This window comes from Meleagris gallopavo, chromosome 27 (assembly GCF_905368555.1).
Source record: "Meleagris gallopavo chromosome 27, MGAL_WU_HG_1.1, whole genome shotgun sequence".
Lineage (NCBI taxonomy): Eukaryota > Metazoa > Chordata > Aves > Galliformes > Phasianidae > Meleagris > Meleagris gallopavo.
Genome location: NC_139430.1, coordinates 214556 through 236523, shown reverse-complemented (window position 1 = coordinate 236523; position 21968 = coordinate 214556). Strand labels below are relative to the sequence as shown.

General features: G+C 46.9%; 1 protein-coding gene across 3 annotated transcripts in view; it reads left to right on the top strand.

The window, feature by feature from the left end:
- ASH1L (ASH1 like histone lysine methyltransferase) overlaps positions 1-21968 on the top strand; it is a 41852-nt gene that overhangs the window by 2949 nt on the left and 16935 nt on the right. For 2 of the 3 annotated variants that reach the window (XM_085209697.1, XM_085209696.1), the window contains exons 2-7: positions 1862-2381; positions 5630-10379; positions 15133-15234; positions 17004-17742; positions 18786-18971; positions 21442-21536. In XM_085209697.1, coding sequence (XP_085065823.1) covers positions 1962-2381; positions 5630-10379; positions 15133-15234; positions 17004-17742; positions 18786-18971; positions 21442-21536 — 6292 coding nt within the window. In that variant the 5' untranslated portion in view covers positions 1862-1961. The remainder of the gene's footprint in view (positions 1-1861; positions 2382-5629; positions 10380-15132; positions 15235-17003; positions 17743-18785; positions 18972-21441; positions 21537-21968) is intronic. The other variant, XM_085209698.1, reaches the window with a different exon arrangement.

The following is a 21968-nucleotide window of genomic DNA, read 5'->3' as shown; positions in this document are numbered from 1 at the left end:
TGGGTGTTGCTATGGGAAGAGCTGTGGGTCTGCAGAATGTGAGCCCTGGGGGAGGAATGGCTGAGCAGCACTGCTGGCCTGGTGCACAAAGGTGTAATGAAGCTCATTCACAGTGAGGATCTCCTCTGGGAGCAGCGCTTTGTGGGTCCATGGTCCTCTTCTCTGAGCTGATGGTGTAACGATGAGGGTCCGTGTGCTGATGGAACACACGTGGGAAGGGAAGGCATCCTTCAGGTCTATAGGATCATCTTTTGTCCTGAAAGTACCAAATCTTGGGTGTTTTTGGGGTAGATTCATTGCAAGCTGCTCCAGCTGCCTCTGGGCTGTGGTTTTGCCATCCAGCTGCTCCACTGCACTGCATCCATGAGAAGATCTGAAGGCACTGAGCTGCTGGAGGAACCATAAAGGTCCCATGGGCGGATGTGTGGGGAGCATCTGGAGAGTGAAGGGTGCCACAGAGAATGGCATAACTCAGGAAAAAGCTGAAAAAAGGCCAAAAAAGAACACACACAGTGGTGCAGCAGAAGACACTGAGGTATAGGAGCAGTTCAGGAACCACAGTGCTGTTCTGCGCAGCGATGGGAAGCCTGAACTTGGAGGGGTGGGGAAGAAAAAACGTTATTGGGATTGAAAGGGATGAGATGCAATCAGTCCATGGTTATGAAAACGATCAAATTGGCAGCCACATTCTGTATGAATTAGAGTGGGATAATTGGAGAGTCAGAGAGAAGAAGATTACAGTGATCAAGGCAAAATGATGATTAGGTCCAGGATTAGCATTTTTGTTGTCTGTGCAGAGTAGAATTAATGGCTAAATGAAATGACCTGCTACGTGTTGGTGAGAGCCGTGGATGTGGGGACTTTGGGATGGTTCTGGGTCCCCTTAGGGTGCATTGAAATGGACCACCTTGCAGCCTCAGGCTCTGAAGGCACTCTTTGCCTTGGTCCTGCAGCTGATGGAGCTGCTGCGTGGGTATCATTCCTCATCTGGGCAAAGGAAATGTGCAGCCAGGTGCAGCAGTGCCGGTGCTGCTGCTTTGATTCAACTCGCTTTCAGATTTTAAGCTCATTAATTAATTGTGTTTGTAGGAACGTGACTGAAGGGTTGTGGCTGCTCTGGGCTGCAGTTACCAGACTGGAGATGGAAACATTTGTGTGGACAAAGATCTGGGATTTAAATTGCATCACAAACTGTAGGAATCACTTCAAGACAAATAATTCTGAGCTAATCCACGAGTTGTTATTATTTAAGTGCTGGCCAGTTTTCCTTGGTGTGCCAGCATGTGGATCCCACGTCCATTGGCACCAGGTTGCCCAATGGCCTCTGCCTGGGACCTGGTACTGATTTGCTTTTAGTCCCCTGTGTCACCCCGCTGGTTTTTTAATTATTTTAATCTGGTTGCAAGATGGAGATTTCACCCAATTACCTCCAATCTCCTGAGCAATAGTAGCATTTTTGATTATTTGGGGATGTTCTTATTGGAAGGTGACAGCTGTAGGCGCAGCCCTTGCGTTGGTTTGTTCCCATCGCCTTCTGCTTTACTTCTTGGGGAAGCTGAGAAAGTCCCCTCTGCTGTCTCATGGTAGGTAGGTTAAATATACACACATCAGTGTCCCAGTGATGGACAGAAGTGTGGACTTTTCTCTTCCCGCATTCCTGGAAGTTCAAATGAAAGTGAGTTTATTTATTTGTCGTGTTCTCCCTCGTTCCCAGTCACTGCAAAGTGCTTGGCTGCTCAGCAGGCGTTGCAGCCCATCTCAGAACTTCCTGACATACAGTTGCTTTCTGATGACTTTTACCATTCAGTTCCCTTCTGCTCTCAAACTGGACCTCACCTCTGCCTTCGTTTTCCTTTTGCAGAGTAAAAGATGCTGGCTGCCAGTCATAGAACTGATCTTCTGTGGAACAGCTCGCCGTAAATCTTCCCTACAGTTACCCGAAGGCTTGGACTCCTTCTGTGATGGACCCTCGGAATACTGCTATGTTAGGCTTGGGCTCTGATTCTGAAGGGTTTTCTGGGAAAAGCCCCTCTTTGGTAAACATTGGCACGTTGGTGGGAAAGGGAGACGTAGACCTGGAAAGCTGCACCAAGGAAGAGGAGGACGGTGAGAAGAATCGGGAGGGGAACGGTGTGGAGAATGGGAAGAAGGAGGCTCTGGTTGATGCACAGCAACAGTTTTCAGTGAAAGAAACAAACTTTTCGGAGGGAAACTTGAAACTGAAGATTGGTCTCCAAGCAAAGAGAACAAAAAAGCCTCCTAAGAACCTCGAGAATTATGTGTGCCGGCCTGCCATAAAAACCAGCATCAAGCAACCACGAAGGCCACCAAAGAGTGGGAAGATGACAGATGAGAAGAATGAGCACTGTCCTTCAAAACAAGTGAGTAGTTTGTTTCTGCAATGCTCCTTGCCTGGTCAGTAACCCAAATGCATAGCCTAGGGGAGCTCCAGTCTGTCTCTGCAATCCAAATTCTCCCTGCTTAAAACAGTTTCAGGTCCCTCTCTGATGGTCATGCACTCCAGATGCTCTGCTCTCTCTCTGACACTGTGCTGAAATGTTGTGTAAGTTGTTGAACTCCGTTCGCTGATGGTTGGAGCGATGGTTTACAGCATCCTGCTGTGATTTCCAGCACGAGATAAAATTTGGTTTTCTAGAAACAAGTGGTAAACAGTTTAAAAACCACCTCATGTTTTGAATATTACACCAGAGGGTTTTTTTTTTTTTTTTTCTTACTGTGATGAAATAAAGCGAGTTGTAATGCTGGAAATCACGCTTCAGAAAATGAAATTGATCCCTTAATTTTTCCTTTCTGTGGAGAGGAGGCGAGGAGAAGCAATTCTGTGACCCATTCAGAGCAAGCTGTGACAATCTTTGTAGCTGTAAGACTGAACTGTCCGTGCTTTTGAAGGAGGAATTGAGTGGGAATTCAGTACATGCAGTGTGCTCGGTTAACTGCCAAGGCACAAAGGGATGTAGTAGAAATCCTTCTCTTGGAATACCAGTGTAAAAAATAATAGGAAAGTGCTTTGCACTCCCATCTCTGGATGGGATCTCAAGGTTATTGTTGAAGGGACTCCTAAAACTTGGGCAGCATCTTCAGCTGTGCCAACAGATGGTTCGTCTCCATTCACAAAGATGAGTGGTGGGTGAGTTTGTTTGGTTTGTCTTCCAGAAATGTGAAGGTAATAAAGCTAACAGCCTTCTAAAGAGGGGGGGGGGGAAAAAAAAAAAAAAAAAAAAAAAAAACAGAAAAAGTGACAGAGATTCTGTTTTTCCATTCCGTATTTACAGATAAATACAAACTTAGCTTCTGTTGGTTTGAGATGAGTGGTTCACTGATGTGTACGTGGTGAAGACATACAGAGGCACTGCAGAGTTGCATTGCTGAAGTTCTAGAAAATGGGAAGGCAAGAAGTGATAGTAACATAGCTACAGTCTGCTGTAACTCTGAAATAGGGTGAGCAGGCTGGGACATGCCTTTCTGCTTCATCTTATTTCTTTGTAAAACTGCTGAGTGCAGCACTCTGTCCTCCTGTATCTTGCCTTTGGTTAGGCAGGGAGGGCTGCTGATGAGATCACAGCCACCAAGAGAAAAACTCTGGGCAAAAAGGTAACAAAGCAGAGTAAATGTTTTGGTTCTTCTTTGGAGTGGCTCAGGAGCGTTCTCTGCAGGATCTGGGACGTGAGTTCTTGTTTTAGACTGATTGCACAAAGTCATGCCGTGCCAAATGAGCTTCGTGTAAGGCAGCTTCCAGCACCAGGGACAGAATGAAAGCGTGGGACCAGACACCATTTGCAGAGCTGCATGTGAACAGGGCCAAACGCTGAAGCTTTCAAGTGCTGCGCTCATCGAAAGCACTCTGTAATATATTTTGGACTTCAGATTACGCCTTCCCTGTCGTGCAGTGAGTGTTTGCACAACAGAAGTCATTTCAGGAAAGCCTGGCACACTTTTGTCCCCGTGCTTTAGGGTATGGGGCTGCTCCCCGCCCCCAGCTGTGGGTTTGGTGAGTTTGAGGGTGGGTGAGCAGGGGGAAGTTCCTGAAATGTGACGCTCCAGCAGAATTTACATAAGATTGCAGCTGCCACAGAAAAGCTGGGCTAAGTGCCAAACTATTCTCTGTAGACCACAGTCTCTTTTTCCACCACTGCTAAAATCAGTAGCCCATATGACTGGTGGGTTTTGTTCTGTTGCTGCGTTTGGAGGCATCCAGCCTCTACCCGTGCTCCTATCCACCCTTCCCCAAGAGGAGGACTTTGATCAGAGATGCATCACTGCTCTTGGGAAACCTTGTTTGTTTCCTGAAAACGCACTCAGCCTGGTAGGCAGTGGTGGTAACATCAGTGACATTTTGCTTCTGGTGCATGAAGGATTTTAGTGTGAGCCCAGCAGAGATCCGGGCAGTGGTCAGGGCTCATCTCAAGGGTGGAGTGACCTGCTTTGATCAGCTTTTGGATAACTTACTTTAAAATCCTTACAGCTGGTATGTGCAAGCATTGTGACTGGTGCTGGTACAGTGGTACTGATGCTGTTAAGCTGAAAGAGTTGCTTGATTTCCTCAGTGCGTGAGCACTGTGTTCAAATGTTTTCTTCACTGTTGCTTTCCATACTTGTTATTCCCAAAGTTCCTGGCTGTGCACTCCTTAAGTTTAATTTTCAGTGCCACTTTAAAACAATCTTGTTCCTTCTGTGCGATACGCCTTAGTGATAGCAGCACCTGCCATTAACAGAAGCTTTTGATAATGCAGAACTACAAGAAGGAACTCTGTGACTAAGGATGATCAAAAAGTTTCCTTCAATACTTTTTATTGAAGATCTCTGGGACTCGCAGTCTCCCTGTATCTACAGCATGTTTGAGAGCCCTGATTGCAATGGCTGGATTTCAGGCTTGGAACCATGTTGTGGGTCATGCTGACTCAGTAGCTTCCATTGAGTGCCAGCAAGCAGAACCTCTGGCTCTGGCCCTGCAGAAAAGTGGCAGGTCAGCACGTCTGTGCACTGCAGAGGCTCTGATAGCTTGGGCAACACGTGTTACCCAAGCAACTATTTCCCATCTCTAGGAAATAAAGGCAGACTGAATCCAGCTTGCAGTCTTCTGCTGGGATCGTGCTGGTATAGCTTGCTGAGGAAATACTTCATTCGTGAGCAGCACCAAAGTTTGCCGTTTGCCAGATGATTTCAAAGGAATCCGGGCTGTATCTTTCTTCAATGTAATTAGGTATTTGCCTGCCATAGTTAGGGTTTTCTATAAGGTAATCCATCCAGTGCTGGCTGTAATTAAGTACAGTAAGTACCAAGCAATTGTCTTACTTGTCTCTATTGGAGAGGGATGGATGAGTGTGACACTGATGCCTTTCCCTCTCCATTTAATGCTTGAGATGAGATATTCTTCACTGTTTTGAAATTGTGTGTACATGTAATTATAAGGGATGGGAATCTTCCATTCTTAGGCCCAGATTGGAGTGAATATATCTCCGTGCATCTCAAAGATGTGTTGGGAGCTCTATGTGAAGAGGATGTCCTTCGAAACGAGGAAGAATTATTGACAGGTTCCTAATAGAGTTTGTTGAGGTAGTGAGTCTTTGTGATCTATTCCTAAAGAACTTCTCTTTTTATTAACTTGTAGGACCCTTCAAAGTCGTACAAGAAAGCTGGAGAAGTTACAACAGTTGAATTACATGTGGAAGAAGGTATACAAGTAGAAACAAATCCCTTACCTAAGAAAGTTTCCCCATTGCACACTGAAATGACAGATTATATAAAGTCATCTCCTCCGACTCTTATCAGTAGCCATAATTCTGACTTAAAGGATAGAACACAGATTAATGGAGCAACAACTGTAACAGAGAAATTGGCTCAACTTATTGCAACTTGTCCTCCTTCAAAGTCTTCCAAAACGAAGCAGAAGAAGCCTGGAAGCGGAACTGCATCTGGTTTGGTTAAAGACTCTGGGAAGAAGCTGCCGGGAACCATTCCTGCAAGTGGGATAGTTAATAAAGATTTGGTAAAGAAATTGCCAGGATCTGGTATTGCTGTTGGATTGGTCAGTAAGGACTCAGGGAAGAAGCCATTAGGGATTGGTAGCGCAGCCATATTGGTCAACAAAGACTCTGGGAAGAAGCCACAAGGGATCGGCCCGTTAATAGGATTGGTTAACAAGGACTCTGGAAAGAGGCTGGCAGGGATCAGCACTCCACCTGGGTTAGTTAGCAAGGACTCTGGAAAGAAACAGCCAGTGACCAGCTCTGCAGTTGGATTAATTAACAAAGATGCTGGGAGGAAGTTTCCAGGTATCAGCACTCCAACCGGATTGACTAATAAGGAGTCTGCAAAGAAGCCAGCGGGGATCAGCGCTCCAGCTGGACTGATTAACAAGGATGCTGGGAAGAAGTTGCTGGGAATAAGTAGTCCTGCAGGATTGGTTAGCAAGGATACTGGGAGGAAAATGCCGGGGACTGGCAATGCCACGGCCCTGGCTAACAAAGACTCTGGTAGGAAGACACCAGGGATTGGCAGCCCAGTGGGCCCGGTTAACAAGGACTCTGGGAGGAAGATAGTAGGCATTAGCAGTCCAGTGGGATTGGTTAACAAGGACTCTGGAAAGAAGCCAACGGGAATCAGCACTCCGGTGGGTTTGGTTAACAAGGACTCCGGAACTCTGAAAGCAGACTCCCTCATGCCTGCCTCAGAGCCCTTTAAGCTTCCTTGCAATTCAAACCTTAGCAGCCTTGAAAGCCACGATACTACGGATTTACTGAAAGAAAATACTAGCAGCAAAACATTTGAGAAGCATATTGTGAGGCAGAGCAAAGAAAGTATCTTGGAAAAATTTTCAATTCGGAAAGAAATCGCTGATGTAGGTAAAGAAATGTTTAATGAAGGAATCTGCGTCCCACAGGATGGTTACACAGCCAGTGAGAAAGGGATTTATGAAACATCTAAGCACGAAAAACAGCCTCCAGTCTATTGCACTTCACCAGACTTCAGGACAGGAGGTGCTTCAGACGTGTCCACAGCCAAGTCCCCATTTAGTGCAGTAGGAGAGGGGAATCTCCCGTCGCCTTCACCCACAGTGTCTGTTACCACCTTAAACAGGAGCCTCTCAGCAGCATCTTCACAGTTAGCGTCCAACACGCTGCATCTGAGTTCCACGGCTGATCTCCTAGAAGGTATTTCAGATCAGATTGGCAAGACTCAGTTTTCTCCCGACAGCACGCTTCTAAATATAAACAGAACGTTGAACCATAGTCTGAGCACCGATTTTAAAGGTGCTGATAAAGACCTAGGTGATTCAAAAGCTTCTTACGTAGAAACTTCAAGAACTAGCCCTTCTATAGGGAAAAAACCCATTTTGGCAGCTGAAACAAGCATTCATGCTACTGTCACCCCTTCGGTAGTGAGTTTTACAAGCTTGTTTAGTAGCAAGCAGTTCCTAAAGATCGGTGCAATAGCTGCATCAGATAAATCCTGCCAAGGAGCAAAAAATCTGAGCACCAGTCAGCAATCCAAACCTTTAAAGAAAAGAAAAGGAAGGAAGCCACGATGGACTAAAGTGGTGTCGAGAAGCACATGCCGGCCTCCAAAGGGTCTAGAACTAGAAAGGTCAGAGCTTTTTAAAAACATTTCATACAGTGCACTATCCAGCAGTAATTTGGAGCAGGCCAAATTCTTAAAAAACATCGGATCGTCTTCGTTTGTGGAGCACGAATTTGTTAAGCATCAGCTGCCAAAACTGAATGAGGGCAGTGGGCAGCCTCTTGCACTGCTCAGTGAGTCTGACAAGCAGACTCAAAAGTTCTACAGTGCTCACAAACAACCTTCGAGTTTGTGCATGTCGGATGATTTCTTACCTGACATGTATAAACCCAAAAGAGGAAGACCTAAATCCAAGGAGATGCCGGAGCTTGAAGGTCCCCCCAAAAGAACTCTGAAGATCCCAGCATCAAAAGTCTTTTCAGTGCAGTCAAAAGAAGAGCAAGAACCTCCCATTTTGCAGCCTGAGGTGGAAATTCCTTCCCTAAAGCAGAGTTTATCGGGACAAGCTTTTCCTAAAAAGAGAGGGAGACCTAAAAGGCAGATGAGGTCATCGATTAAAATGAAGCCACCGATTCTTTCTGTGGCACCTTTTGTTGGAACAGAGAGCTCAAGCAAGATAGAGTCTGAAAGCGATCAGCATCGGAGCGGGGATTTTTATGAGAGAAAGGACCAGCTCCGAGGGCCAGAAGAAGTCCAAAAACCTAATATTTGTAGCATGAGTGATTTGGAAGTAGACTCAGACAGAAAAGTTGCCAAGAGAAACAACGGGCAGTTAATGAAAACAATTATTCGAAAAATAAATAAAATGAAAACTTTGAAGAGAAAGAAACTTTTGAATCAGATTCTCTCGAGTACGGTGGAACCAAATAACAAAGGGAAAGTGCAATCCAAGCTCCACAACACGGTGTCAACTCTTGCTGCCACTTTTGGTTCAAAATTAGGCCAGCAAATAAATGTCAGCAAGAAAGGAACGATTTATATAGGAAAAAGGAGAGGAAGGAAACCCAAAGCTGTCCTGAACGGTATTTTAACTAGCAATTCTGCCAGCCTGACAGTTCTTGAGAAGTCTTCTCAGCAAACTCCCGGGACGTCGTTTGGCCAAGTACTTCCCCACCTGCTGCCTTCAGCAGCTAATAGTTCCGAGATCCTCCCGTCCCCCGTTTGCTCTCAGTCCTCTGCAGTCAGTGGGGGGCAGAGCCCCGTCAGCAGCGACGCAGGGTTCATTGAGCCCAGCTCGGTGCCGTACTTGCACATCCACTCCAGGCAAGGAAGCGTTGTTCAGACACTCGCAATGAAGAAAGCTGCTAAGGGAAGGAGGAGATTATCTCCACCCACATTGTTGCCAAACTCTCCTTCTCACTTGAGCGAGCTGACATCGCTGAAAGAAGCCACTCCTTCCCCCGTGAGCGAATCTCACAGCGATGAGACCATTCCCAGTGACAGTGGAATAGGAACAGATAACAACAGCACTTCAGATCGAGCTGAGAAATTCTGTGGGCAGAAGAAAAAGAGGCATTCCTTCGATCACGTTTCCCTCATTGCACCCGAAGCTTCCACGGTTTTAAGTAACCTCAAAGAAAAGCATAAACACAAATGCAAGCGCCGGAGTCACGATTACCTCAGTTACGACAAAATGAAGAGGCAGAAGCGAAAAAGGAAAAAGAAATATCCTCAGCTTCGAGGTAGGCAGGACCCGGATTTCCTGGCTGAATTGGAAGAATTAATCAGTCGACTAAGCGAAATTAGAATCACCCACAGAAGTCACCATTTTATACCCCGCGATCTCCTGCCTACCATTTTCCGAATCAATTTCAACAGTTTCTATACTCACCCTACTTTTCCTTTAGATCCGTTGCACTACATTAGGAAACCCGATTTAAAGAAGAAGAGAGGCAGGCCTCCGAAAATGCGGGAGGCTATGGCAGAAATGCCTTTCATGCACAGCCTCAGCTTCCCTCTCTCCAGCACCGGGTTCTATCCCTCCTACGGCATGCCTTACTCTCCTTCCCCCCTCGCAGCTGCTCCCATAGGTTTAGGTTACTACGGAAGGTACCCTCCGACTCTTTATCCCCCACCACCTTCTCCTTCTTTCACCACCCCGCTGCCACCACCCTCCTACATGCACACAGGCCATTTGCTTCTCAATCCCACCAAATACCACAAGAAAAAGCATAAACTTTTGCGCCAGGAAGCTTTCCTCACCACGAGTCGGACTCCGCTCTTGTCCATGAGCACGTACCCCAGCGTTCCACCTGAGATGGCTTACGGCTGGATGCTGGAACACAAGCACAGGCACCGCCACAAACACAGAGAGCATCGTACTTCCGAGCAGCCGCAGGTTTCCATGGACACCATCACGGCTAATAGCTCTTCCAGAACAGTTCTGGAGTCCTTGAAGCGCTACAGATTCGGGAAGGAGGCTGTCGGTGAGAGGTACAAACATAAGGAGAAACACAGATGTCACATGTCTTGTCCCCACCTGTCGCCTTCAAAGGGATTGCTAAGCAGAGATGAACAGTGGGTCCGGAGGGAGCCTTCGGAGTCTAATTCCTTAGCACTGGGATTGCAGACACCCTTACAGATAGACTGCTCAGACAGCTCCCCAGGTCTGTCCCTGGGGGGATTTACTCCCAGCTCCGAGCCGGCCAGCAGCGACGAACACACAAATCTTTTCACAAGTGCAATAGGCAGCTGCAGAGTCACAAACTCTACCAGCACCAATGGACGTAAAAAGCTAACTGACAGCCCTGGACTCTTCAGTGCACAGGACAGCTCGCTAAATCGACCGCTGCGAAAGGAACCGTTGCCTTCTATTGAGAAGGCACTGCAGCCTCTGTCAGGTAAGGGAGCTCTCGTATCATCTCATGAGCCTTGTCACGGTAAGCTCTAAACCAGCTTGCACTAGGAAAGGCGGGCAGCCATAGCTTTGGCTTTGTGGCAGTTTTTCCGTGTTGGATTTTAGAACTACTGTTGGTTGGTGGGGGTTTTTTTGAGGATTTCTGTTGTGTTAATGCACTGTTCTGCTCAGCTTCTGGCACGGATTAATGGGATGTCTCCTCTGTATGGGACTGCATAAGTACCTCTTCCCACCAGATTTGCTTTGCTTTGCATACAGACTTTTCTGAGGATGATTTCTCATTCAAAGGGCTTTTCTTTATCCTTATGGTTTCTGGAGAAATTGAGTTAAAATTCCATACGATTTTTGATATTGTAGAAATTATCTTTCTACTTAATTTGAAGTTTGATGGATTGACTTTAGGCTGGCTGTGGGTGCTACTACTGTGAGTAACTTTGCCATTAAGGAAAATGTTTCGTATTTCTTTTATGACTCAATTTTAGGTGTTTTGATCATCTTTACTGTAGTGTGGTTTTGATCCCTGACTTGAGGCCTTTTGCAGTACCTCCAAGCAGTTGCAAAATGATCCTGGGAATGCCCAAGACCAAACATTGTACTGACTGTTTTATTCATAGCTGGGAAGCTCATCTTACATATCCCTAGATGTAGCTGAAACAGAACTAAGACTGTGCACAGAAAATGGCAGTGGCACCAGCTGAGGATTGCTGTTCAAGGACCTCCATTCTGCTGCGTTAAAAAATCCTGATGGTTTCTCCTCCTTTACCCGATTCTTGCCTATGCTCTCCCTGGTAAATGTGAATCCTTTGCCCAAAATCACTTGTGACTAATTGCTCACAGCGAGTGCTAAGGAAGCAGCTCACTGTCAGTAAGGAATATTACCTCCTCGCGTTCCTTGCTCCTAAAGCTTCCATTCTGATGCCTCCTACTGCCTCGCCTGCATTTGTGTTATCCTCCAATGCGAGGAAAGTGAAGTACATCTGCATGCAGCGTTGATAAGAGAAAGACAAAATTTTAGTATTTTTAGTATTTTATTAGAACAACATCGGGGGAGGTGTCATGAGAAGGCAGTAAAGCTGTAACATCGCCTCTCCTGCTGAGATGGAAAGAAGAATTCAAAGAGCTCAGTCACCAAAGGGTTACACGCAGCTCGGAGGAGCGAAGAATCGTTGTGGTAGCTTGTGCAGTTCTGGGAATTTCCTGAGGAATTCCATTACAGTGAATGATCTGACTTGGGTTTTTATGAGGAACAGCCTAATTAGAGATGTTTTAGGCTGAAACCTGCTAGCGAAGGCTCTGAATCACTCTCCCTCTTAGGGCGTGTTTATTTGGTTCATCAGATGCAGCGTATCACTTTCAGTAAGTGTATTTCTCGTGATTGGAACCAGCTGTTTGTGTTGTGAGACCAGCTTCCAGCTCAGCATTCATCTCATTCACAAGGAGCTCCTGATGCCCGCATCGTCTATGTGCAGTTCATCAGAGGGCTTAGACTGCATCTAGAAAAAAGCCCCATGCTTTTTTTTTTTTTTGCTTTTTTTTTTTCCTTTAGATCAATGGCAAGTTGCATAGTTGGCTTTGTTTTTAATCTGTACTGCTGAATTGTGATTCTGTGGCTATTACTGTGAAAGACCTGGGTCCTATTTGTGTGTACTGCGGAAAATAGCACAGATGAAGGGAAAATGTGGTGCATCGAGGATGATTTTTTTTTTATTTATTGAACCAGATGCAGCTGAGGTGCATGGTGGAGGGAACTCGGAATGAGAGCTGTTAAAGCAAGCAGTGGGAGAGCAGCATTAGGGAATGCTTTCTAAAATGGTCCCTTGTGATCCATAGGGGATATTCATCGTTTATTTCAGAAATACCCCGTATGGAAAACGCCCTCCATTTCCACAGGATTTTGAACACAAACCCTGCATGGCTGCCTTCCTCGGCGGGTGCTTTCTGTCATCTTAGCTGATGGCAGACGCTCTCAGATTGGATCAGAACTGTAATTGGGGTGCTGCGTTTTGGCACACGGGGCTCAGCGGACAAATGGTGGTGTTTCACAGGAGATGCGCTTCAGAGAGGCGTTTCAATCCTAGAGGTGTGAGGCTTTGCACAGTCCGTACCCAGGGGCCAACAGGAAGGTCGTGGGGCTGTAAGGAGTTGCCTTTAAGAGGGGCTCAGCAGACATGGGGGCTGTCAGCACAGCAGCCACTTGTGGGCACTGCTGCGTGGGGCTTCTTCTGGGAACTCACCTCGAGTTGCTTTGAACAGCTGGGAGCTTATTTTAAGGTGGTCTCACCGTGCCTGGAGCGAAGGGGAACCTAAAGAAGCTGTTTGATGGTTTGAAACCCCCTTCGTCCCATTGAAAACCCAAGGAGAGGTTTGAGGCAAACGTCAGTCAGCGTGACACAAGATGTGTGCGCCCAAAGCTCGGAGACTGCGTGCTCAGACGAGGGAAACCTCCGTGTACAAATGCGAAGTATATTTTAGCTGCAGATGGGCCGATTTCGGGTCACGAAGCAGCGCTGTGCGCTGTGCCCGACCCGAGGGCCGAGCGGCGGCGGGCGGCAGCGCTGGGCAGGGCCGTGGGCAACGGCGCCGCCTGGCGGCAAGGCCGGGCCTAGCACCGCCGGGGCCTGCGCCTCCGCCTGGGCCTAGCGCTGAAGCCTGGGCCTGGCACCTGCTTGACCCCAGGCCTAGTGCTGCAGCCCAGGCCTAGCACCTGCCTGACCCCGGGCCTAGTGTCTGTCTGACGGCCAGCATACCTGACTGTAGGCCTCATGCTGCAGCCTGAGCCTAGCATCTGCCTGACCACAGGCCTAGTGCCTGCCTGACCCTAGGCCTCATGCTGCATCCCAGGCCTGGCACCTGCCTGACCCTGGGCCTAGTGCTGCAACCCAGGCCTAGTGCCTGCCTAACTGCCAGCCTGCCTGACCCCAGGCCTAGCACTGCCAGGGCCTCCACCTCCGCCTAGGCCCAGCGCATGCCTGACCCTGGGCCTCGTGCCTCCTGATCCTGGGCCTGGGACTGCAGCCTGGGCCTTCCACCTTCCTGACCATAGGCCTAGCGCTGCCTGAGCCCAAGCCTAGCACAGGAGTGTGGGCTGAGTGCTGCCTGACCTCGGGCCTAGCACCTACCTGACTGCAGGCCTATTGTCTGCCTAACTGCAGGCCCAGTCTGCCTGACCCCAGGCCTAGCACAGCACCCTGGGCCGAGCACCAGCTGAACTCCATCAGGGCTCGGCCTCTGTCACCCCAGGGCCTGGCTGTGCAGCTGAGGCCCTGCAGAGGCTGAAGGGCTCCTGCCTGCTGAGGTTGGGCAGCTGAGGGAGGTGAGCAGTTAAATCTGTGAGAGGAAGGAATCCTCTGTGTGTGGTCATCTGTAAGAAACCTCAGTGACAAGCTGCTCTGTAATGAAGCAGCTCTTTACATTCCTCTCGTCTTTTTTTCCTGTTGAAACTTATTATAACCTCTTTGTGCTTATAGCAGTTAGCCTTTCTTTTCCAGTTTTTCTCTTTTCTTTTTCCCGAGGTCTCAGGGCATTTGTTTTAATCTACGCAGTATGAAATCAATATCTCTTGTAGTTCCTCACTAGAAAAATTGATCCAGGGATGAGAAGACAATTGTTCTTTCTAATACTAAGCAACTGCATGTGGTCTCCCTGCAGAGTTCCACTGCAGCTTCCCTCTTTGTGTTGTCAAAGCAGACCCTACAGAAACACACTCAGAGCCCACCAGCTCTGTGCCAGGATGCCATGCAGGAAAGTGAGGAATTCTCCATGCGAAGACGTTCAGCTTGCAGCTCAGGGCAATGTCCAGCAGCGTTGCAGTAATGCCTTTGCTGAGAAGAATTAATGAAAAATTAAATCTGGTACTTCTGCCTCGTCAAAAAGTTAGAATATTTGGAGCCATGGTGTTGTTTACTTCATCTCTCTGTTGAACATTTCTTAGGTGTTACACCACAGGATAATAATAATTATAAAAGTTCTGGGCTCCTCGGTACAAGAAAGACATGGGGGTACTGCAGGGATGCAGTGACAAGCCACCGAGGTGACCAAGGGCTTGGGAATTCGGTCATACAAACAGAGATGGGACTGCTCAGCCTGTGGAAGAGAAAGCTCAGGGGAGATCTTATCAGTGCTGCATAGATCTGATGGCAGGGAGTACAGAGAAGGGAGCCAAATCCAGCGCTGCCTGGTGACAGGATGAGGGGCAGCGGGCACAAAGTCAAACACAGGAAATTCTGGCCATATAGAAGAAAAAAAAAGTGTTCTATCACAAGGAGGATTGAACTCTGGTTCAGATTGCCTAGGAAGGTTTTGGAGTCCCGGTGGACACGTTGGAAACCTGACGTGGTGGCTGTCTGGGATCTGCAGAAGTCCTTTCCAACCTCAACTGTTCCATGAAGATGAAATGGGAGGGGAGTTCATTTGAAAGCAGGGATGTGTCGGAGTGTTTTGTTTGTTTGGGTGCTGGTTTTTTACATTAAAGCTACACCTCGGATACTAGGTGTCTCTTCCTCGTGCATTGCTTTACTGTCCCATATGTGACACTGCCCTGTGAGCAATTCTGTTGTGATGGTTGAGATCCTTCCGCAAGTACTGACATCGTGACAAGGAAGTGTTCTTAATGCTAAAAAAGAAAAAAAGTATACTCTTAGTTTGAATATTTAGCATCTACATTGTGTTTTACTGGCATTGCCAGACTGAAGTGATTTTTTGTTTTGTGCTTTTGTCTTCCCTGATCTGCTTTTTAGGCACTCTGCCAACACAGGACAAACCTTCCCAGAGGCAGTCAGAGAGCACAAATTGCAGCCCTTCCAGAAAGAGATCAACATCTGAGAGCACATCTTCTACAGGCAAGTAATATTTGCTCAGCTTGTTTTGGAGATCACTGCAATACTAAGACCTATAGTGCTACAGGCAAAGACAACGTTGCTATGAGAACTTTACAGCAGCAGGATTTTCGTGGAGATGCTGACTTCTTCCATTTGCAGCTTAGGATACAAATGTTTCAAATTGCCTTGTAGAACAGGGGAAATTGAGCTGGCAGATAGAGAAGCAGCAGCAGCGGAGCCGTGCTGGAATGGAGTTGGGTTCCTCACCGTGTTAAATCAGTCTTCGTGAAGCTTGAGTCTTTAATTGCTAGCAATTCTTGTGGCACTGCAGTTAATCAATGAATTAAGTGAATAAATCCCTCTGTGGGGAGCTTGTGGGGCCAAGGAGATAAGGCAAGAAAGGCATTTGTAGAATGCCAGTTGTAGAAAAGCCTTCTGTGAGAGTTCCAACATTCTTAGACAGTAAAGTTGATTGCAACTTTGTAGTAAACATCCCTAGGATGCGTACTGACAGAAGCACTTTGGTACAATTTCCATACGTCAAGAATGTGGCGAAGCTGCGATTTCCTCCTCCCTTTAAACAAACATTTACCACCGAAGCTTTCTTCAGCGAATGCTTAGGAAGTCCACCCAGAGTGAAGCGTTTTGTGTCTTGTTACCTTTCAGTTGTTTGTTGGAAAGGGACAACTGCAAGGCGTTTAAGCCCGTGCATAGGCAGGTGTCAAAAGCTCAGGCGTTTCTTGGGCAGGAGAGCAAAGAACAGAACTGAGTTGTTTGTCAGCTTCAGAGACGTAGAACTGATGGTGCTGCTGGAAGAGAGCAGTCTTTGCCACATCTTCTGCAGGTTTGGAATGCGTGTGGGATTTCGGTGCATTTGTTATAGAGCTGCTTCCTTACCATCCAGGAGTACACGAGCAGTGCTGCAGCTGTTGGGGATCAGAGTTCAGATGTTTGATCCCTTGGGATCATTTTCCCAACAGAAGCACTGGTTCGTGGGCAGCCCCTGTGTCTGAATGTGTCATGTTGTGGAGTTTTCGTGGGCAGTGCAGCTGCTCCCAGTGCTGAGCAGGGGGTGTTTCTGTGGGGAACCTTCAGCTCTGCCCCAGTGTGTGCGTAAAGACCACTGGAAAACAGGGAAGTTTGTCTTCACTCCTCCACCTAAAACTGAAAGCTGAAAGTGAAAATCCTTTCAGTGCTTTGAGTCGCTCAGGCTGTTTGGTTTCCAAGTGGTTTGGTTCTGCTTACAGCAGTGACTGCACGAGCGTGTTGCTGTTTCTTTTTTGAGCCCTGTAGGAAGAAAGTTGTACATAGAAGGGCTTTGGGAGCGGATATGCTGATTCTTCCTCCTTCAAATTGTTTGTACTCTCAGAATAATGTTTTCACTTGCACTTGCAAATTCATTGCTTTGGAAAACTGATGAGGAATGCGTCTCTCCGCAGTAACAGGGTTGGACCAGAAAGTAATAAGTGTAAATTTTCTGTGCTGCATCTTTGACTGCTAATGCGCGATGTCCTTCTTGCCAAAAAATAGAAGCCCTTTTACAAACACGTTCTGTTGTCTTCTCTTTAACAGTAACCCCAGCACACGCTCTTCAGTCCACAGCCCACGACCCACTGGCTGAAGTAGATCTAAAAGTGAGATCTCACTTGACTTCCTGTGCAAACTTGCCTTTCTCTTTGTCCAGATATTTTGGCTTAGCTGTGCCCAACCCCACCTTTCTTGCAATCAATTCTGTCATCACTGGGTTGGATTTTACTTCAAACTTTGATTGTTTCTCTGATGTGTTTCAGTGATCGGAGTGCCGACGCGGGGGACAAGGCTGACAGCTGCTGATGATTCTGTGGACAGCTTGCTGCAGCGCATGGCGCAGCACGAAGGCCAGGCTGCTTTGGACAAAAGCATAGAAGCAGTCATTGCGAACGTGTCCGTTCCACCGTCAGCTAGTCCTGCTCGAAACCACAACAGGGAGAGGAGTCTGGGGAAGCAGGACAGCCTCGTTGCTCCAGCCATCCCAAGCAGCTCCTGCAGTGACAGTATCTCGCTTCTGTCAGACAGATTACCGAACAGCTATTCCCCACATCATCTCAAGAGAAGTGTGGTTGAAGCCATGCAGCGACAAGCTAGAAAAATGTGCAATTATAACAAGATCTTGGCAACAAAAAAAAATCTTGACCACGTCAATAAGATTCTGAAAGCCAAAAAGCTGCAAAGGCAGTCACGGACAGGGAATAATTTTGTGAAACGCAGGCCAGGTAGGCCCAGGAAATACCCAATGCAGGCTGTTGTGTCCATGCAGGCCTTCCAGGCAGCTCGGCTGGTCAGTCAGGAGTTAGATAAGAGGGAAGAAAGCAGCAGTCCTTTACACCTCGGGCCTGATACCATCACTGATGTGATTGAAGCTGTGGTGCAAAGCGTAAACTTGAATCCAGATCACCGAAAAGGATGGAAGAGAAAGAGGTGGCTCTCGGAGGAACAGGCCAGGAAACGACAAAAACCTCTGCCAGAAGATGAACAGGAGAGCAGTAAGAGGTAATTCCCTTAGAACTGCCTGCTTTCGTTTTCATCATCGTTGATGTTTAAGGCATTTTAACCCATCAAAGAATCCTGCTCTCCAGCTCTGCTCGTTACATTTGTTTTCACTGAGGAGTTAGGTTTGCTTTCAGAACGCATGGGGTCTTTCTTTTTGAGCTACTGCTTACCACACCCCTAAATGGGGTAAAATCACAGGTAATGTAAAGCTTGTTTTTGTGAGCATGTGTCTCAAGTGAAACACTCCTCATCATCTTGGTGAAGAATGCACCTAATGGATTTGTAACAGGAAAACTGATGAGGCACTTTAGCAAAGACAGTCCTTGCGTCATGCACTGACTGGGGAGCTGTAAGAGCTACAGCACCGTGGGAATCTTAAGAGTGTGACTTATATGCTTGGGAAACAATTACAGGCAACACTGAATGTCAGGCGAGATCAACTGATATGCAGCAAAAGAGTAAAACCAAAACAGTGAGTAGGAGGTACGGAATGCACCTGTCTGAAGGGTGCAGTCCTGGTAAAGAAACACCAGAAACCTCTACAACAAAGAGGTCAAACTCTTCCAGAGCTCTTCCTCCCCGAGTTTTCCGAATAGTTCTAAAAAACAACAATCCATCTGTGTTTCACAACCAAGTGCTGAGGTCTAGGCATTCAGCTTTGCAGAATGTTGCTGGAGCTGCACGCTCCAGGAATGCATTGCATGACTCCTGGAAGCTAAGTGAAGGTTGGCCACCTGCTATTTTTAGAGTACAAAAGCAAATAGTACAAACCACCTCGTGAATTACTTCACTGAGGCTCCAAGGGCTGAACATTGGGAGTAGTGATATTACTGCAAAAAGATCTCTGTTTCTTATGGTGATGCTCAACCACTGCTTGCTCGTGGTCATTGAATTGCATTATTAAATTACAGAGACATCCAGTAATTTTGTAACCTAGAGGGTTTTGTGCTGCTGACCATAAAAAGGAGTAATGAAATATGGTAAGAAAATGTTTATGGTAAGAAATATCAATCTAGTAAGATCATCTTTACTTTTTTTTCCAGCTTTTCTGAGACACCACCTGAACCACCCAGTCCTCAGGATGCCCTTGGGAAACCACCTGAACCTGAGAACACCCAACAGCAGCAGCCTTTGCCCTCTCTTCCCCAGCGTGAGAAGAAAGCCCCCCGGCCCCCAAAGAAGAAGTACCAGAAGGCAGGGCTCTACTCTGACGTGTACAAAACAGCAGAGTAAGTAATAGCAGTGAAAAGTTCTGTCTGATACTCTGGTGGAAACTGTCTCCTCTCAACCAAAGCCAGTAAGAGCTGGCTAGTAAATAGCTGAACCAAAACCATCAACTTAATTAAAGCCTGTGAAAAATAACATGCATGCTAATTATCAGAATCTGATTCAGTGAAGATTTAAGTCAGAAGGCAGCCTCCAGCAGTCCGAAAGTGTCTCTGAGGATCAGCCTTGAAGAATGTGAGACATTGGTTTGACAGTAACAGTCGTGGCAGTAAAAGTGCTGGCAGAGGCTCAGCGTTCAGGCACCAAGTGCAGTGTCTGCATTCGAGGGCCCTTGGGTTTTTTGTTTTTAAGGGCTGAATGCTGATGAGTGGTTATCTTTTTTAGGAAAGAATTCCAGGTGTATGCCCTGCTCATTGCCCTGTCTGGTGTGTTTGTCTCTTTTGCTTTCTCTGTGCAGCTGGGAGCAGCAGTGCAGTGCCTCAGTGGTGTGCGCTGGGAGGTGGGCATCTCCCATTTCTGACAAGCAGCCCATTTCTGTTTGTAGTTAGGTGACATTCCTGCAGCTGTTGGAAGCATTGTGTTGCAAGTCAAGAATTTCCACTTCTGTTACGGTCTGACACATTAAAAAGAGAGAAATCATTTTCCCCCTGACTTACCTTGGTCTACAGATTTTATTACAGCACAGTGACTGCAGCTCAAACTTCGTAATTTCTTGCAGATGAGAATGAAATAAGATAAGAATGAAAGGAGTGATTTCAGAAGTCAGCTTCAGCTTTACCTCTGTTTCCAAATGTGCTTTTGTGACCATGTCTGCAGGTACACTTGAACATCCACACGAATTATCCAGAGTCCTCAGCCTCCCACTGCAGGAATTGCACCTTTGGCTGAGGAGTTCCAGGTGTGGTTGCGCAGAGCTGCAGGTTTAAGAACAAAGGAAGATTGTGCTCTGCAGTCATTATGTTTACCCAGCAGTGGCTTTGCTAGAGGAGTACAAAGTCTATTTTGCCAAAGAAATGAAATAATAAATTAGCAATTAAAAACGAATATTGTATACATGTAGGGAACTATCTGGCAACTTACATTTCTGGTGATTTTCTTTACATGGAACATACAGGTGTGAAAGGGGCTCTTCTGATTGGCATTTAGTCACACCTTCCTATTGCATGTTCTTCCTTTTCTCTTTGCCTCTGCTTTCGGGGTTTGCCTGCCTCTTGGCAACAGAGGTTCACTCTTTCCCTTTTCACAACGCTTTTCCATTGCCTCTTGGTAAGAACTTGTTTTCCAGGTCTTGAAAGCAGTTGCCACAAAGTCACTTTCCTTGCAAGCCTCAGTGATTCAGTGCAGCACAACTTGGAAGGGCAGAAGTGTGGGTTCCTTTTTTATCCTCTCTAGATGAACATTTTTTCCTGGTGGGTGAAGGAGCTGCGTGTTTGCCAAAGCAAACGGAGTAAATGTCTGCCATCAGTAAACGGGGTCATAATGTCAAAACCAGCGACCTTTCTCATGTGGGGAAATGGTGCTGCTTTCTGGTTAGGACAGCTTGGCAGAACTTGGAAGTGACTCTGTTTATGTAAAGCAGCAGCACTGTGCTGGTGATACGTTCTGGGACGTGAAACTCCCGATTGGAAATAGGTGATCTGTGTTTGAACCCCTGCTCTGTGCCTGGAGCACATTTCTTGACCTCTCCATCTGCAGATGCAGTCCCTTTGTACCTTGGCAAACGAAGGTGTTCATTTTGGGATGCATTTTACCTAGATATTCCCATTTCATTTTTATAATAAACTTTCCCATTACTGTGTCTGCCCTTGTGTGCGCGTGTGGTTCGGTGCAAGTATTTCTTCAGGCACCAGAGCCTTAGCCATTAAAAGCAGAGCTCTTTCATGGACAGTATATCAGCATCTAGTTCAGCAGAGCCTCATTTCAGCAGTTCCCCTTGGCTTCCTTATCACTGCCTAAAATGTAGTTGCCTTATTATCACTGTGGAATAGACCAGAACGTTTGCAGAGGTGCTGAGCTGTGTCACTGGCCATCACCCTGACCATACAGCCACTCTCAGTCCACAGCCCTGGTTGTTCCTCCTGTACAAGGACTCTCTGATCTCTGTTCTTCATTGGTGGACACCCTACCGAAGGAAAAGACCCAGAATGTTTGTTAGGAAGGTGGGCACTGTATGTGTACGACACCTCAAAGAGCTAAACAGACAACATGGGAGCTTACTCTCGTAACCTGGGTCACTTCCAACCTATCACACACCAGGAGTTTAATACTGGCGGTGTCCCGTTAGGTGTTGCCTGATGTTATGGGGAAGGAGTCAAATGGATACGATAAGCCTCTTTGGCAGACAGCCTGGAAATGACTTCTTTTGGCCATTCCTTTTATCATTCTGCTGCCTGATGTTCTAGATATTGGCCTGCTTGCAACAGATGATACATTTTTTGTGTGCGACTGAAATGTTTCTCCTGTTACCCCCAGTCCGAAGAGCCGCCTCATCCAGCTGAAGAAGGAGAAGCTGGAATACACTCCTGGAGAGCACGAGCACGGGTTGTTTCCAGCCCCAATTCATGTCGGTGGGTACTTCACATGTTTTAAAAAACAAACGTCACTCTCCCTTTTGTTTTATCGCATCGTTAAAGTAATGATATCTTTCAGCATATTAATTTCATCAGAGGTCATACTCATGCTTCTGTGTTTTTCAGCATAGGAGTTTGACTCCAGAGGTTTCTTTTGTGCTGTTTGTCCTTCGTTCTCATGTTTTATTTTCCGAGATCAGCTTGGCTTTAAGCGTGCTTTAAGTGCTGTAGTGCTTCAGCATGAAAGCAGTATGACAGTCTCCTCTCAAGCTAATATTGCAGTCGGACAGCCAGAGATGATTATCATAGAATCACAGGATGGCCTGGGTTGGAAAGGAGCACAGTGCTCATCTGGTTCCAACCCCCTGCTGTGTGCAGGTCGCCAACCAGCAGCCCAGGCCGCCCTGAGAACCCACAGGGTGCCATAAG